The sequence below is a fragment of the Daucus carota genome, chromosome 9 (assembly GCF_001625215.2).
Source record: "Daucus carota subsp. sativus chromosome 9, DH1 v3.0, whole genome shotgun sequence".
NCBI lineage: Eukaryota > Viridiplantae > Streptophyta > Magnoliopsida > Apiales > Apiaceae > Daucus > Daucus carota.
The window spans coordinates 21,911,126-21,928,443 of record NC_030389.2 but is presented as its reverse complement, the minus strand read 5'-3'; the positions used below and the strand labels follow the sequence as shown (position 1 = coordinate 21,928,443).

The 17,318-nt window shown below is 35.2% G+C and overlaps 2 protein-coding genes across 2 annotated transcripts; one reads left to right on the top strand and one right to left on the bottom strand.

Moving 5' to 3' along the window:
* The first annotated feature begins 2,737 nt into the window (after positions 1–2,737).
* LOC108200304 (uncharacterized) lies at positions 2,738–6,519 on the top strand. Its single transcript, XM_017368414.2, has 3 exons — positions 2,738–3,410; positions 4,500–4,934; positions 6,002–6,519. The coding sequence occupies exons 1-3, from the start codon at positions 2,888–2,890 to the stop codon at positions 6,193–6,195; spliced, it is 1,152 nt and encodes a 383-aa protein (XP_017223903.1). The 5' UTR covers positions 2,738–2,887; the 3' UTR covers positions 6,196–6,519.
* A 6,314-nt stretch (positions 6,520–12,833) lies between these two features.
* On the bottom strand, positions 12,834–14,520 carry LOC135149490 (histone H2A.Z-specific chaperone CHZ1-like). Its single transcript, XM_064085217.1, has 2 exons — positions 14,054–14,520; positions 12,834–12,876 (listed from the first exon to the last, which is right to left on the bottom strand). Exons 1-2 carry the CDS (start codon positions 14,518–14,520, stop codon positions 12,834–12,836), a joined length of 510 nt encoding a protein of 169 aa, XP_063941287.1.
* Positions 14,521–17,318: the final 2,798 nt, after the last annotated feature.

The following is a 17,318-nucleotide window of genomic DNA, read 5'->3' as shown; positions in this document are numbered from 1 at the left end:
GTATTGTGTTTGACATGATTGCCATTTAAACAATTTTCTATACTAATTATAATATTTTTTATTAGTGACATGTTTAACGGGAAGATAACTCAAAATAATTTTTATACTATTATAATACTAATTCGTATCAAAATTATCACGCCGCCGCGAAGCGCGGCTTTTTTCACTAGTATATATATATAAAGGAGTATGCGGGCGCCTCTAGAATTGTTCGATTCAGTCTTCTGATTTTTCTTAAATTTCGGAAAAAAATATAATTATAATTCAGAAAATCAGGTTCAGGAATTCTAAAGGTAATAGGACTCTTTTCTTATTAAATTCTAAAGATTATACAACTCTTTTCCTTTTTATTTAGTATTTCTTATTGAGTTCTAAAGATGATACAATTTTTTTCTTATTTAGTAATCTTAAAAGAAATAGAATTATATTTAAAAAATCAGGTTTTAACCAATAAATAGGAATCATAAAATAAAAATAATTAACAAAAAAATAGGATATATAAAATAAGAATCATATATTGATTTAATAATAATGTAAATGATTCTTGATTAGTATTGTGTTTGACGGGCACGGGAGGCGGCCCAAACTAATTTTTATCTAAATAATAATAATTTTTTTATTAGTATTATGTTTGACGGAAAAGTGGCTAATATAATTTTTATCTATGTTAAAAAAAAAAAATTTGTTAAAACGGCGGTTCAAAATAATTACAAAATAAAATAGGATATATAAAATAGGAATCATATAATGATCTTATAATAATGTAAATGATTCTTGATTAGTATTGTGTTTGACGGGCACGGGAGGCGGCCCAAAACTAATTTTTATCTAAATAATAATAAATTTTCTATTAGTATTATGTTTGACGGGAAAGTGGCTAAAATAATTTTTTGTCCCTGTTATAATATATTTTTTTTGTTAAACGGTACCGCGGTTCAAATTAATTTTTATCACAATTAGAATAATTTTATTAGTATTGTGTTTGATAGTAAAGCGACTCAAACTAATACCTAAATTATAATGTTTTGTTATTAGTATTGTGTTTGACAAGAGAGCGTCTCAAACTAATTTTGATCTAAATTATAATATTTAATTTTATCTTAAAAATAATAATTATGGATTAATATTGTCTTTGATGGGAGGGAAGTTCGAACTAATTTTATTATTAGTATTGTGTTTGACATGATGGCCACTTATACAAATTTTTATACTAATTATAATATTTTTTTATTAGTGATATGTTTAACAGGAAGATGACTCAAAATAATTTTTATGCTATTCATATCAAAATTTATAACACCGCCGCGAAGCGCGGCTTTTTTGGACGCGGGCGCCTATAGAATGACTCGATTCAGTCTTCTGATTCTTCTTAAATTTTGGAGAGAAAATATAGTTATAATTCAAAAAATCAGGTTCAGGAATTCTAAAAGTAATAGAACTCTTTTCTTATTGAATTCTAAAGATGACAATTCTTTTCTTATTTAGTAATCCTAAAATAAATAGGATTATATTTAACAAATCAGGTTCAAGGATTACAAAAGTTAATACAATTCTTTTCCTTTTGGATTCTAAAGTATATTTATTTAAATTAACAATCATAGATAAAATACAATTTATATTTAAGATTTCTAAGGTAATACGAACAATTTTTATTTTCAATTTAGTCTTATAATTTTTTTAAAATTTCGTATAGAAAATAAAGGATTGTAAAGATAATAATCATTATAAAAAACTAATAGCAAAAATATTATAACCATAAAAGAATAATAATTTTTAAGTAATAAATAGGAATCATAATATAAAAATAATTAACAAAATAGGATATATAAAATACGAATCATATATTGATTTTATAATAATTTTTGATTAGTATTGTGTTTGACGGGCACGGGAGGCGGCCCAAACCAATTTTTATCTAAATAATAATAAATTTTCTATTAGTATTATGTTTGACGGGAAAGTGGCTAATATAATTTTTTTATCTAATATTTAATTTTATCATAAAAATAATAATTATGGATTAATATTTTCTTTGACGGGAAGAGGTTCGAACTAATTTTATTATTAGTATTGTGTTTGACGGGATGACCACTTAAACAAATTTTTATACTTCCTCCGTCCCCCCGAGTAGTATACATTGGGGGACGGGGACACGACACGGATTTTAATGCTCCTGCAAAATGTAGTTGTGCAATCTATTTTTAAATTATTTTTTTTAAATTAAAGTCTGGATGTTATATTTTTATACAGAAAAAGAAAATCTCAAAAATAAGTTACGGAACTATATTTTATAAGAGCATTAAAATGTGTGTCGAGCAGTTAAAAAAGAAACGTGTAGAATTAAATGAGACGGAGGGAGTACTATTTATAATATTTTTTTATCTGTGATATGTTTAACAGGAAGATGACTCAAAATAATTTTTATGCTATTATAATACTGATTCATATCAAAATTTATCACGCCGCCGCGAAGGGCGGCTTTTTTCACTAGTTCATTAATATATAAAAAACCAATAGAATTATTTTTTATAAAAAAATTAGAATCCTCTCCCTGGTCCTGTGTAACAGTAACAACGTACTACTATGAATTTTTCTAGAATGTCAGGCTTGAGGTGTATAGTATTTCAGACAAGAAATCTGAAAACTATTGTGCCACCTGCCCAAAAGAGCATCACGTGAAGTCTGTTCATAAAAATACCACTCACTTGTTCAAAAAGCCAAAAAAAAAACCCTTGACATACTCCAACAAATACACACGCCTATACATACAACACAACCCTCACCCCTTATTCCAAAGCTGTTGGAGCTTGTTTACCCCACCCCCACCTATACTTACACCTATACATACACAGATGTCTAAACCCTAAACACACACTAATTGCTTTAGATGCCGACTTTCACATCGATTGCGTTGGAGAGCTTGATTGAGCCCAGGTTCCGCGATTCGTATCGAGATTCCGCGAAAAAGTCGGAGAAATTACCGGCGAAAAAATCGGAGAAGGGGGATGGGAAGGAGGTTGGAGAGGTGGAGGTGAGGAAGCCGAGTAGGCACCGCGTGAATATCTCTCCGGCGTTGTATATAACGCCGGAACCGACGCCGATTGTGTACTCGTCGTCGGATTCGTTGTCGCCGTCTCCCTATGTGGCGAATCGGAAGGGGAGAGGGGGGTTGAGGCGTCGGAGTGAGGTGAGGAAGGAAGAGGTGGAGGCTAGAGGCGGTGATATGGGCCATATGGCTGTGGAGGATGGGGTGGAGAGTGTGAAGGGAGAGGAGAGGGAGGTTGTGGAGGAGAGTGAGGATTTTGTGGATACGAGGTGCGATTCGTTGAGTGTAGGGAGTTCGAGTGATGTGAGGGAGCTGGGGAGTGTGTCTGGGTGGAATCCGATTGAGTTTTATGATGCTGATGATGGTGAGTTTTCGATTGTTTTGGTTTCATTTTTGTAAATTGTAAATATATGTGTGCTTATTTGTGTTAATTGTTACTGAATTCTGGATATGTATATTATTTTGGTTAGGTTAGATTTAGGTGATTGTTATTGAGTTTACTGTGTTTGTTTTGTGGTGCGAGTATGAATATTGCCAATTGAATGGTTTGAATATTTGTTTGATCTACGATTTGCTTGAGAGACTTGTTGTTTTTCTTATAAGAACGGAAAGGTGCTTGACTTGTTGTAAGTAGGGGATTCATTTTGGATTTGAAATAGAGTAGCATAGGTGCTATAAGTGAGGTTTATAGAATAGAAAAGGTTTGGTTAGGGTTAGCATTGTTATTATTTCTTAGAGCCATTTTAGCTCTCGGAAGTTGGGATTTGATCGGAATAATTAGGCTACTGCTCTGTAGTTGCTAGAAAATGTAGTAGTACGGCTTACTGTTCTGTAGTTGTAACAAACCTAGTGACCTATTCACTATGTAATAAGGGTTGTGGGATGTCTGGACAACCTTTTTTGAATTCTTGTAAGTTGTAACCAAGTCTTTTTGGTGTTTCTCATTATTAAAGCATCTTTACACTGAATATGAATAAGGAATACTAATGTTAAGTATAAATCAACCGATGAAGCTCATTTCTTCAAGTTTGGATCCATTTGCAAGAAAATTGATGAGAACTTTGTGACAAAATACAATATTTACATTTTGTAATGGCTTGTTGTATGTATAATTGGAAACAATTCATTGTTCTTATCAACAGAAAATTTATTATGACCTATTTTTTTACCTAGCTATTACTGCATAGATGATCGCTCAAGTCTCTCACCACTTGAAATATTTTTTGACTTGCTACATTACTCTAGATAAGGCATGTTAAAGTCACTTTTAATGCTGATATGCAATCGGAGTGGAGATTTTTTTTATTCGCTGCCATGTCAGTTTAAATGAATACTAAATTTGTACATATCTTTGTTTAAATTGAATATATATTACACCGTGACTTCATCTGTGGTATTATGATCCTAGTTGCAGTTGCAAATTCTTATTGATATTGGTAAGCTCATCTTGCAGATTTCTCTCATGATGGGTCTGTGTCGAGTACACTACATTCTTGCCACAGTTTCGAGTCAGAAATGCGTGCCACAAGACTTAGTCTTCTTGATGAGATTGGAAGAAGAAAGATTGCCGAGGATGCTCTTGGCCTGGTGTACAACCAATGGCAGGGGGTCGCTGATGTTCTTCTGGCTCGGGCAGGAATAAGATATCCAGCACCTTCTGTTGACATGCAATTTGAGATTGGTCCAATAGAGCAGTTTTGTCAGGAAATTGTTGTAAATAGATTTGTTTCTGAAGCAATTGGTCAGGCTTTAGCGCGTGCTGAAGCTGAGATTGCTGCAGAGGATATCTTAAAAGCTAAAGATCAGGAGATTTCTCGTTTAAAAGATCGATTGCAATATTATGAGGCTGTTAATCATGAGATGTCCCAGAGGAACCAGGAAGTTATTGGTATGTATCAGTGTTTTTATCTTGTTAGCTTGAATGATATACAGTATGGCTTGTGTTCAGGTCTGGTGATTTTCTGATAGAAGATCCATATGTATTTTTTAGTGTTGTAGTGTTCATGCTAATTAGGAAATCTCTTTAGTTTTGATGCTAATTACATAATCTTGTTTATATGCTCTTGTTTTTTAGTCTTTGATAACTAATATGGTGATGGTTCAATCAAAAATTTTGGTGATAGTATGTTTGATGTTGCTGATGTCACTTAATTAACTTTTCTAGCCTAAATTCTTTAGCTGGCTGCTGTAGTTACCATTGATAGATTATGATATTAGCCAGAAATTGTGATGCTTCAGCTTATGCAGTTAAAGCATCACTATGGGCCAGATAAACAGTAATAGCACATCAATTTTTCAGCATGGTATTGATCTTGTTACTTTCTGACTTGAACAGCAGATGTACTTGGTCTACCATAAATTGCATAGAAGTCTGCAATAAATGAAAAAATAAATAATAATAAAAGTAATGCATGCATAAGAGAGTTGCTTTTGAATAGAGGACATATATATATGTGTATACCTGCAAGTATAATGTTACAAACATAGGAGAGCTACATTTATGATCTATTCATGAATGCAAAAAAAATGAAGTTGAAGTAATTTATATAATCTTTAGAAGGTATAGTCGGGTCATGTTCTAGAGAGAACCATAGAACCCTTACCTTATAAGGCAGGGTTCTGCAGCAGAACTTTTAAGTATGAGTTAAGGTTCTGCAGCAAAACTTCACAAGCAAAAAATGTCAATATCTATGTATTAGATTTTAAAATTATTTTTGAACACACACAACGATGAAAAAATATGAAAAAAACAATGTATTTAGATTTAGATCCTAAAAATCTATTTAAAATTTAGGGTTCCGCAGCAGAACCTTAGTGGTTCTATGGTTCTATTTTAAGGACTGGTTCTCTCTTGAGCGCGACCCTAGTTGATTTTATTGTTTTCATTTTATTGAAAAGATGAGTTTGTTGTGTTTACAGTAAAAATTAAATGCCATTTCATTTGATAATTTTCAGAGGTAGCACGAAAGCAGCGCAAAAAGAGAAAAACCCTGCAGAAGTGGCTATGGGGTGGCCTAGGTCTCTCTATTGCAATTGGAGCTTCAGTGGTTGCTTATTCTTGCCATCAACATACAAGCGAAATTGAGCCGTTGCTGAGTTCAAGCGATTCTTCAAGTGCTACCGGCATAAGTTCATCAGAATCAGCTTGAAGATTAGGTGCACCGGTATTATCACAAAAATTTTGCTACTTTGGCCTCTTGTTTCGAGAAGCAATAACTCTAGAGCAAGCAATAATTTGCCGATCTCACTCTTTTTGCATGCATGAGTTTAATTCGATATTTTCCTGTACTAGGCAATTGGCATGCTTAACTGTAGCATGGTCTGTAACTAGAGAATGTTACTGTGGTGCAATAATCTTAGATGAACAGTAATAGTGCATGAGCCTTGCAATGTATTTTGAACTCGTAAGATTGACAATGAGGTTCAAGCAGCTGCTGCCTGCTAGCTAATTTTTTTTTTTTTTTGGCGGTGTTGATTATTGGATCGAGGAAACATATTGTTAACACCAACAGAGTATTTAGTATTGGAGTTGATATGGTATCGTGTGCCATAATGCGAATAGAATTTAATACAGGCCATTGTGTATTTGTGTGTTGAGTGCAGGATCTGAATGTGACTTGCAGCAAGTGTTGGTTAAGCTCGTGCCAAATAAATAAGATTGCTATCTACAATGGCGCTCTTCGTTTTCAAATATTTTTAAGAAAAGTTTTTAACGTGGCTGCTTTTATGGCAAGTGCAAGTACTTTTTACTTAGAGATTGCGAAACCGCGTTTTCCATCTATCAACGCTTTTTTTTTTTTTTTTTTTTACGAAACGCTTTTTTAAGTGTAAAGGATGCTGTTATTAACGCACGAACCATATACCACTTCAAATACGGGCGTTAGGTGCAGACAATTTGGAATTCTATTTTCTTCCATTATATATTGCGCGTAATGTAGAAAGAACCTACCACAAATCTAGAAAACGCTCTCCAACAATGCCAAAATATTCGACCTGCCGTTAGGGGCCTAGGCTTGTCAATGGATCGGGTTTGGATCGGATCGACCTCAATCCATATCCATATCCATATCCATTTATTTTATTGGATTCGGATCGGATGGCCAATGGATCGGGTTTGGATCGGATCGACCTCAATCCATATCCATATCCATTTATTTTATTTCGGGACCAGATTTTTTTTAAGCCGATCCATATCCATATCCGTTAGGATCACGGATCTTGGATCAGATATCCAATCCATTTACTTACTAATATATATTTTTTAAATGGCTTTAACATTATCTAAAATACAAATAAAACAAGTAAATAACAATGTTAAAATTTAAATTACAAAGTCAAACATTACATCCAAGTCTCAAAACAAATTACAAACTAAATTGTTCATAAATAAAATTTAAAAGGATGAGCTTCCACTCCAGGACTCTATGTCACCAAACTTACTAGATGCAGAGCACAATGTTTAGCACAAAGAGAAACCACACCAGTACAATATCCTTGTTACACCTGTTAATTCAAATAAAAATGAATTTATTATTTACATCATGATACAAGCAGTAGGTAACTTAACATAAAACCTTGAAATTTTGAAACAACTTTAATGCAGAAACACAAGCCTGCCAAGCAGGGACGGAGCCAAACTTTTGAACCAGTGGGGGCAAAATATAACAGAGAGGGAAAGAAAGGAAGAGGGGCAAAAAATTTGCTATAAAAACAGCTTTAAGGGATCGAACCTGTACCATATGGGATAACATAAAACACCTCAACCATGGGGGCAAACAAAAACTTCATAAGAATGATAGCAGAAATATATATATCTGTTGTGGAGGTCAGTAGGGGCAAGTACCCCCACTGCCCCCCTCTAAACACGTCCCTGCGGCCAAGACAAGCATGCAGAAGGACAAGCCTGCTGTGGAAAGTAATTTGACATCAACTATATATTTATTTCTATCTCCTGTGTTTTTATGTATTTAAACACCTAAATATCAGCATCATAACAGCAGACAAGCAGAGTCCTAAAACAAAATCAAGAATCCAAGACAACTAACTAGCTAATCACTAGATAAGTACCTTATCATTTTGTCCAGACTCCAGACTGACCCAATTAAACAAGAACAGTGTCACTCAGAATCAGTTTCTTTAGATTCTGTTACATCAGTAAATCAAAAAGTTAATAAAAATAATTTCAAATTCTAATAAATTAAAACTGGAAGTGCAGTATACTTACGTCTCCGTGAAGGAATCCAATCAGCCGTAGTAATTAGGGCCTCCACTGCTTCAGGAAGTAAAGAAGCACGTGTTTCATCAATTACTCTCCTACCAATGCTAAAGGCTGATTCAGATCAAATGTTGTTGCAGGAACGGCTAATACATCTCGTGCAATTTTACTGATAGTCGGGAATCTGCTACCATTCACTGACCACCATTTCAGTATATTGAACTTCCCTATTGTTGGATGAGTTTCTTCTTCCATGTGCCCAAGGTTATCATGTTTTATCTGAGTATTCACGATTAAAACATCCAAACTAAACTATAAATTATTCAAATATATCAAACAGTGTTAAGCAGACCATTCTTTGTTGGAAATATAGGTTATACGAGAAAGTCAAATATCTACTGTTGAGAACAAATTGAAATGACTTTTAGGGGTCATTTGTTAAATCTGGATAGTTGATTCTGGATGACAGAAAATCTGAATGATAAGTTAATCTGAATTTCTGGATGAATCATGTTGTTTGTTAATAATTGTTTGAATTTATCTGGATGCTGATAATTTTCAAATATATTTTCTTAAATGATTAATGTCATATTTTTAGAAGCCTCCCTTGAGCTCTTAATTTATTTTTATTAATTAAAAATTTATTCTCTCATGTTCATCCATCATTTTTTCCTCTCTTTTAGTTCATATATTAAAAAAATAGAATAATATATTATATATATTATATATTATTTGATTAAGAATATAAAAAAAAATATTGACATCTTAAAAATATAAAAAATTTATAAGAATCATATATAATATATATTATTTGATGGCTAACCAACAGATGCAATTTACAAAAAAATATTTAAAAAAAACAATGATTTGTTATCCAAATGATTTTTGAAAGGGAAAAAAAAGTGGCATTGATGGTTATTGTTACGAAAGAGAAATGAAGTATAAAACTGGGCTGGAGGATAGAGCGAAGTAAGTCGGGGGGGTGTCGTCCAGCTCTTTTTTCGAGTCATCCAGTTCAAACAATGAATAACCAAATGATCTTAATAAGAAGAGGACCTGAACGAGCCAAGAATCCGCTCATTCACTCGTTATCAAATGAGGCCTTAGAAGTTGTTTCTATCAAATCATTCTGTAATGTCCATATGCAACGTAATTTTGAAAAAATAATGAGTGTTCGGTTGGTTGTCAAGCATTACTTTGGCTTATAACATAGGGCAAGTTTCATTTCAAAAAAAAAAAAAAAAGTTTAGAAAAGTTTAATAAAGGTCTTAAAAATGATGTTATTAATTATATTATTAATATTGCATTCATAAAAAATAATGCACATTCCAATGATATGATAAACTTGATTTGGAAATAAAAAAGTGTTACACTTTTTTTTGAACTATAGATCTAGGTAAATATGTTGTTAAAATTACTATATAAACATGTTTTGTGGGAAAATGGAGATCATCGCACTTACAAAGTATTAAAACGTTAGATAAATATAGATTATTTAGCGCTATTTTAAATCTACCTATCAAAGTTAATGTTTTATTTTAACATTACAAGTCATATTTTTAGTGCAAACACATCAATACCCTTTATTAATAAGCAAAACTATGTTTTAATGGAACATCAGTACTAAAAATACTAAAATTTGGTCATCTTGCATTATATTTAACTAGTAGTGTTGCCCGACAAAAAAAAAAAAACTAATAGTGTTGCCCGCTTCGCATGGGCTGCACTATCTATCTTTTTATATTTATAAAATGATTGAAGTGAGATGTCAGATGCCAATAGAAGATGTTGGAGAAGACCAGTTTGCACCCTTTGATGTTGGAGCATCTCTTCCATTCTGGAATTTAAAACTTGGACATTCTCTTCCAGAGCATCCACTTTCTTTTCTAGTTGAGTTTGTTTCTTGTCAGAGGCAGAAATTGCAGTTTGGACTTGGGTAGAAAACTTCTCATCAATCTTTTTGGATAAGTCTGATTTGACAGATGTGATGAGAGAGTTTAAATGCTCAGCTTCCTTCTGGAAATGGAGAGATTGGTACTTGTGCAGTCTTAGATTTTCAAGAGCTTGATTGGCAAAAGTAGTAGTAATGGATGGAGAAGAAGAAGAGCTTCCAGCTTGAGGGTGAAGTAGAGATGTAGCTTGCCTTTGCAACTCAAGACTAACTGTAGTTGCATTTGCAGATTGTATGGAGAGCCAAGATGGAAGAGAGGTTGTAGGCTCTTCACCAAGAGAATCCTCAAGAGCATCATTGAGGTCTTCATCACTGTCATCATAGTGAAAATCATCTCCAGCATTGGCAGGCAGAGCTGCAAGTGCCTCCTTTGCTCTTATCATAGATGATGAAGTGTGAATCAGATTTAGGCTCCTCTCAGCTGCTTGATTATCCATCCTTGCAAAAGCTTGGACAGAAGACATCCGATTAGTAAAAGTCTCAGGGTCTAGTGGCACACTATCCAATATGGATATGTATTCTGCTTGATAAGCTTGCTCACTAAACCCTTCATTGACACCTGCATTTCTCTCAATATCTCTCTGTTCTTGCATCAAGGGCTCCCCTTGGCTCACCTCACAGCTCACCTCTCCCTCACTTATCCTTACTAAAGGATCACTCATTATCTCTCCTTTTTCCTGGCCAGAAGAAATTGCCAGACTCTCCACACCCTCTCCTTTTGCCAGCACCCAAGGCTGCCTCTCCACTCCAGTGCTCACATCACTCAATCCTAGTAGTGTTTGTGCTACCATGTGATCAACTGCTGTAGAAAGAGGTAAAGTAAGTGGAGTAGCAGCAGTTGTCAACTGATGAGAGACATCAGCTGAAACATGAGTAGTGGAGGCATTCAATTGATGAGAGCTGTCAAGCACATCAGTTGAAGGACAAACACTATTCAACTGATGAAGGAGATCAGTTGAAGATAATGAAGAAATGGGCTTAGAAGCTGTGACAGTTGAGTCTGTGGTGATTGATTTTGCATGTAAATCCACAGAACACATTGTCACAGTAGAATAAATTTGATGAGATTGATCCAACAAATCATCAAAATGATGATGATCAATCTCAGAAGGGGGCTTCTCCATGAAATCTAAAGATGGAGAATTTACAAGTGTGGTGTCGATTAATTCCACATCCACAGAGGAGGTTAGGGATTGTGTTTGAGTGGTAGATATGGTAAGATCATGTATATGTACAATAGGTTGAGAAGAAGAAGGGGGCTGTGACTCCACATTTATTGGAGTCACATCAAGCGGACTTTGAAAAGAAGATACATGCATAAAATCCTGTGTGTGTGCAGTGTGCTTTACCTTCTCACTTATTTGCTTCTTTCTCCCATAGGCTTTTATTGGTGAAGAAGTAGTGTCCCTCCCCCTCTTTTGTTGTGTCCCTGGATGAGGACTATTTTCAATAACAACATCCTTTTGGGAGGATGCTGCTAGGGATGAGCTTGAATCCATTTCAAGCTCTGCAGTCTTTTGGGAGACTGTAGAGTGGCTTGGCAGGGCATCACTCTTCTCTCCAGCCTTATCCTCAGGGCTTCTTTGATTTTCACCCTTTCCCTCCCCCTCACTTTCTCCAAACACACTCCCCTCAGGTTTTTGTTTCTTGGATTTTACAACAGATGCCTTTTGGGAGGCACCTGAGGTTGGTGGAGAAGACTTGGATTTAGAGGGTTGTGCCACTTGTGTGGACTGTTGATGGGCCTCTTCAACAGCCCTGATGGCAGAAAGCAAAGAAGGTGAGGGTTGAGAAAGAGTAGTAGGATAGCCATGTACCTCTTTTTCTTTACCAGGCTCCATGATTGGCAGGTAAATCACCTCCAAGGAGGGGTAGAGATTCATCCTTAAGAGGTCTTTAAAGACTCTCTTCTCCTGCACAAAGCTTGGAAGCTTGGCTTCCTGATTAGTGATAACTTGCTTCTCATCAAGATGATTAGCTAGCATCATGACAAACCTAACATAATATATGTTCTTAGGTCTATCAGTTTTATCACCTAGTTTCTCCCCAATTTCTTGGATCATCAAACCACCAAAATTAAAGTACTCATTTGTCAAGAACATATAAAGCATTTGCAAAATTTGAGAAGTAATAGCATTGAAGTTACTAATTTTACCAGAGAATGACTTAACAAAAGCATCACAAAGATAACTCCATTCTCTCCTAAGACCCCTCCTCTCAATTTTACCTAAAGCATCAGTTGGTAAAACATAGTTCATGGCATAAAGCAAGTTAATCAACTGAACATCACTAGGTAATGAAGAGACATTGTCCTCAGGAATGCTAAAACATGCTTTCATGACATCAGAATTAACAGTATGCATTTCATTTTTAAGAGAGAAGGTTAGAGTTTCATCCTCACTATTGAACTCAGCCGAAGTCCACATCTCTTCCACTACTTCATGATAGATAGTGGGAGTTGCAAGCCTGGCATGGGAGAGTTGGCTGACTTTGATAAACTCCATGATCCTGTGAAACTCTTTTTCTTTTACAGCTTTCGTGTCCACAAATGAAGCAAAATTGTTCTTCTCATAGATGAACCCAGTTGGTGAAGTGTATTTCTTCATTGGCGCCATTGTAGTTTACAGAAAAAGCTTGAAGAAAATGTTAGGTCCTATAAACTCACTATATAAGATGATATAGTGATCACAATCTGTAACACAGTATAACAATATGAGAGATTGAAAACAATAAACTCTTATTCACAAAGCTTGAATGGTTACAAAAACTCTCTCAGTGATTTATATATTATCACTAAGAGCTGCTAGGGTTCTTAACAATGTACTCGATAACTCAACTCATATAGAGTAACCCTATTCTGTGTTTATATAGACACAGTTACAAAATCAATCTCTGATTTGATATCCTATAAATCAGCTATGTATTCTATCAATCAAAGATTGCTCCAGTTTTCTGTTTAGTTTCCATAGTCAGCAAATCACTCCTCCGCTTCTATCCTTCCTTGAAGTATATCCGCTTCTGAGCTCTTTCCACGTGTAAACTCTGACGAGTCTTGACTATGTAAACTCTGATCAGACTTTATCAAACTCTGATCAGCTTCATCAAACTCTGATCAGCTTCCAGTTTAAACTCTGATCACTCCTGTTCTAAAACAAACTTTAAGAACATTAGTAATCATCAATTATATCTAACAATCTCCCCCAACTTGTGCATAAATATGTTATGTGCAAGTTAACAGATAATTGATGATGTCAAAACAGATAAGTCAAATGCAACAGAGTTTAACTATATAACAGAAAACTTTTAAAACTTACAGATACTTTACTCCTTAGCTTCATAGACACCATTTGCTGTCTTTAGATATCCTCTGAGGAGTTCTCTTTCAGCTTCTTCAAGTATTGTAATCATCTGTCTCTTGATCTCTCTCAGCTCTGGATCTGAAACTCCAGTTTGATAAATTGCAGCTCTGAGATCATATATCTTGTTTCTTCTCAAGTCTCTATCCAGCCTGATATTGTAAGCTTTATTAGACTCTTCATTGAATGCAAGAGTTCTGATTCCAGCTATTGTTACTATTTTTGCTGAATTTTTCTTCATCTCAACCAGCTGTCCTTTATGATTGAGATATTTAGGAATGAAAGGTCCAGCATTTTTGTTTCCTGTAATACCCATCTTTCTTCTGATTTGATCTTTGAGCAGGTTGGAGATGTGTTGGCATGACTTGTTCTTTATTTGAAATATGTGTGAGACATATCTCAATTCCTGAAGATCCCTGGGAAGTGGCTCAGAGTTTGTGTCCAGAGTTTGCAGCCTGGCATTATATTGGCTGGTAGACTCCCACTTTTGTTGTAGATGTGACAGAGAAGCTTCATTATCATTTTCATCATTGTCATCATCTGAACTGTCATCATCCTCATCATTATCAGATGCAGGATTAGCAACTTTCTCATCAGGTTCTTGAACAGATTTTTCTTGATCATCAGCTTTTGATTTGCTAGGCTCTTCACCAGCCTTAGCAAGGGACTCCAGTGCTTCCACTGCTACCTGATCAGGTTCTTCAACTACAGCATCTGACTTGTAGTTTTCTGGAGCTGTATCATGAACAATGGCACCCTCAGGAATTTTCATTGGAGAATGAGGAATTGGAGTGGAGGGGCCATGATCAGATAATGGAATGTTAAAATCAGACACTGGTGTCTCAGCTTCAGCTGTATCTTTTTCCTTGCATATAATTTCCTCATCTACTTCAGATGAAGTAGAGGATGCTGTGGCAGCAGAGATTGGAACAGCTTGTAGAGGATGCACCATCAGAGCTTGTGATAAATCAAGAAGTGAAGTGGATGGTGCTTGCTCTTCCTCAAGAGTAAAATCTGTGATTTCTGTTATGGGTACCTTTGCCCTCGCAGGCTTTTGAGCTCTTCTTTTGAATCTAGCTGGCTTTTGTTGAGGACTGATCTGAACAGGTTCAGAGTTTGTTGTAGGAATAGGTTCAGAGTTTACAGCATGTGCAGGTTCAAGATCATCATAATCATAGGCTGCAACCAGTTTTCTTCTTTTCTGCTTTTGAGGAGAAGCAGCTTCAGTGTTTAAAGGATCAGAGTTTACAGCATCAGAGTTTGCTGGTTTATCAGACTTTGTCTTCAGAACTTGTGTTGCAACAGAGGTTCTGGTCTTCTGAGTAGAGGGGTTTTCATCAGACTTTGTAGCCTTTTTAGACCTGGATGCAGAAGTTCTGGGTTGTTTGGGGATTGTAGGAGAGACTGGAGGTTGAGGCTGTTGTGGTTGTGGTTGTTGTTGTTGTTGTACTGGGGGCATATCCATCCTAGCTCTAACTTGAGCTGGAATTAGAAGAGGTCTCTGAATTGGATACTTCTCATCCTTGGAGATGAGGTCCTTAAACACTCTTTTATGAAGCCTGAATGGCTTGATCTCATCATCAACATCAAAATCTACCTCACCAACAGTAGCATTAAACAATAATTGACAGAATCTTGAGAAATATATGACTTGTCTATTCTCATGCATTCTTTCACCAATATTTCTAAGAACTAATCTACCAAAATCAAAATTAGTAGAGTAGATCAGAGAATACCCAATCTGCAGCATGTCCATTGGTATGGCATCCCAGTTTGTAGACTTCTTTTGAAAGGCCCTGGTGATGCAGTCGAAGAAGAAACTCCATTCCCTTCTGAGCCCTGGGCGCTTCAGTTGTCCCAATTTTTCAAGTGATTCACTGTAGCCCAAATCAGTCATCATTGTTCTCAGATTTGCATCTCCATTAGTGATATAAGCAGTGTCGAGCTCTGGCAGGTTGAATGCTGCTCTGACTGTGGCTGGAGTAACAAAATATTCCTCCCCTTCATATGAAAACACAATTGATGGTGATCCATCTTCACCACCATTGTCATACTTACCCGTCCTCCAAAAATTGATGATTTGGCTTCCTGAGAGTCTGGCAGGAGCGGTAAGGGCGGTAGCAATGGCACTCTGTGCCAGAAATTGCTGCATGAGATGATAATCCCTTGGAGTGTCGGCAGTGTTTAGAATGGCAGCATGGTTATTGGTAACAAATTCCACAACTGCAAAGATAAATGCTGTAGTGGCCATTAGAACAGAGTTTGTGAAAGAAGGTGTTTGAGGAGGTGTGTGAGAGAAGATTTGAATTTCAGAGAGAAGAGAGTAAGAGTTTGTGAAGAGAGTGTGTGTAAGGATTAAGTGTATAAGTGAATAATAAGCAATAAAATCTGATGTGATAAACTCTTCAGATTTTGTTTAGTTGTACACGCATGGCTCTTTGTTCACTTGGACACCTGTCAGATTTTAACTGGTAGATGAGAGTTAGTGGGATGGAGAAAAGAGAGTAATAATCATGAGCGCAGTAAAACATGTGCAGTTATAAATGCTGATTACACGTTCTCCTATTAAAATGTTTTCCATGTAAACCCACTAACAATACATCCGTTTGGAATACTCCCTTCATATTCTCTGAATATTTGAACTCCTGAAATGTATAAGAGTTTAGAAAATCAAGATCAAATCCCTCAAATTTTAAACTCTGAGATTTAAATTAAAGAAAATAAATTCTAAATACCTCAGAATAAAGACATGATTTTTAGAAAATTCATCAAAAAATCAGAGTTTGTCATAAAATCCATAGCTAAAAAATGTGCTTGTGAAATAATGTGTGTGATTTAACATATTAAGTCAGAGACTAGAGAATTTCACAATTTCGTAATTATAAGGTAGACAAGAATAATTTATTTAAACTCTCAAGACATAGACAAAAGACATACTCTGATGGAGAAATATATAAGGTAAGCTAACCCTTTTTTTTTTTTTTTTTAAGGACGCTTTTCGGTGTAAATGAATTACGACCTTTAAATATTATTTTGCAACAGTATTTCTCCAGTAATCAGAGATTGTGACTGGTCACCATAGATTATAAAATCTTGGCAATTACTTAATACCAGTAAGTGTTTGGGTCTTCCCAGTCACTGTCATATAGACATCTAAGATCTCAAAGGAGTACTATGCTTATTTGCAGGGGTATGTATAGCATCAGAGTTTATAATCACTGTCTAATTTACTGAGAGAAAATGCAAATTAATCAGTCTCACTTATAATTAAGATATGTGAAGTAATAGAGTCTCAATGATATTAACATGCATATAGTGTAACATAGCACAAAATTGAGATCAAGATTAAAGAACTTAACTGCACAAAATTGAGATCAAGATTAAAGAACTTAACTGAGATTCATGATTACTAATTCAGATCATGCTTCATAATATCTTCACAGGTTATTTGTCTCAGAGAAAAAAGAATGAGATCATTAATCAAGATTCAGATTTTACAAACATCAGAGAATATCGTCAGAGAATGACGATCAGAGAATATCATCAGAGTATAGCACACAGAGTATATCATCAGAGAATGTCATCAGATTTTAACAATCAGAGTATATCATGGCAAATTTGTGAGCAATACATATGGTAATTTGACAATTGAAATTTGAAAGATCTGACCATTATGTTTACTCAGTTCCTGATATCATTCCTAGCTCATTCACCAGCCTAGTAAAGGTTGCTTCACTTAGTGGTTTGGTG

Coding starts and splice junctions, on each gene's coding strand:
- LOC108200304 (XM_017368414.2), top strand. CDS start 2,888: ATGCCGACTTTCACATCGATTGCGTTGGAGAGCTTGATTGAGCCCAGG. Junction 3,411..4,499: donor GTTTTATGATGCTGATGATG/GTGAGTTTTCGA, acceptor CTCATCTTGCAG/ATTTCTCTCATGATGGGTCT. Junction 4,935..6,001: donor GAGGAACCAGGAAGTTATTG/GTATGTATCAGT, acceptor GATAATTTTCAG/AGGTAGCACGAAAGCAGCGC.
- LOC135149490 (XM_064085217.1), bottom strand. CDS start 14,520: ATGGTGCATCCTCTACAAGCTGTTCCAATCTCTGCTGCCACAGCATCC. Junction 12,877..14,053: donor CTGTCACATCTACAACAAAA/GTGGGAGTCTAC, acceptor CATCTTATATAG/TGAGTTTATAGGACCTAACA.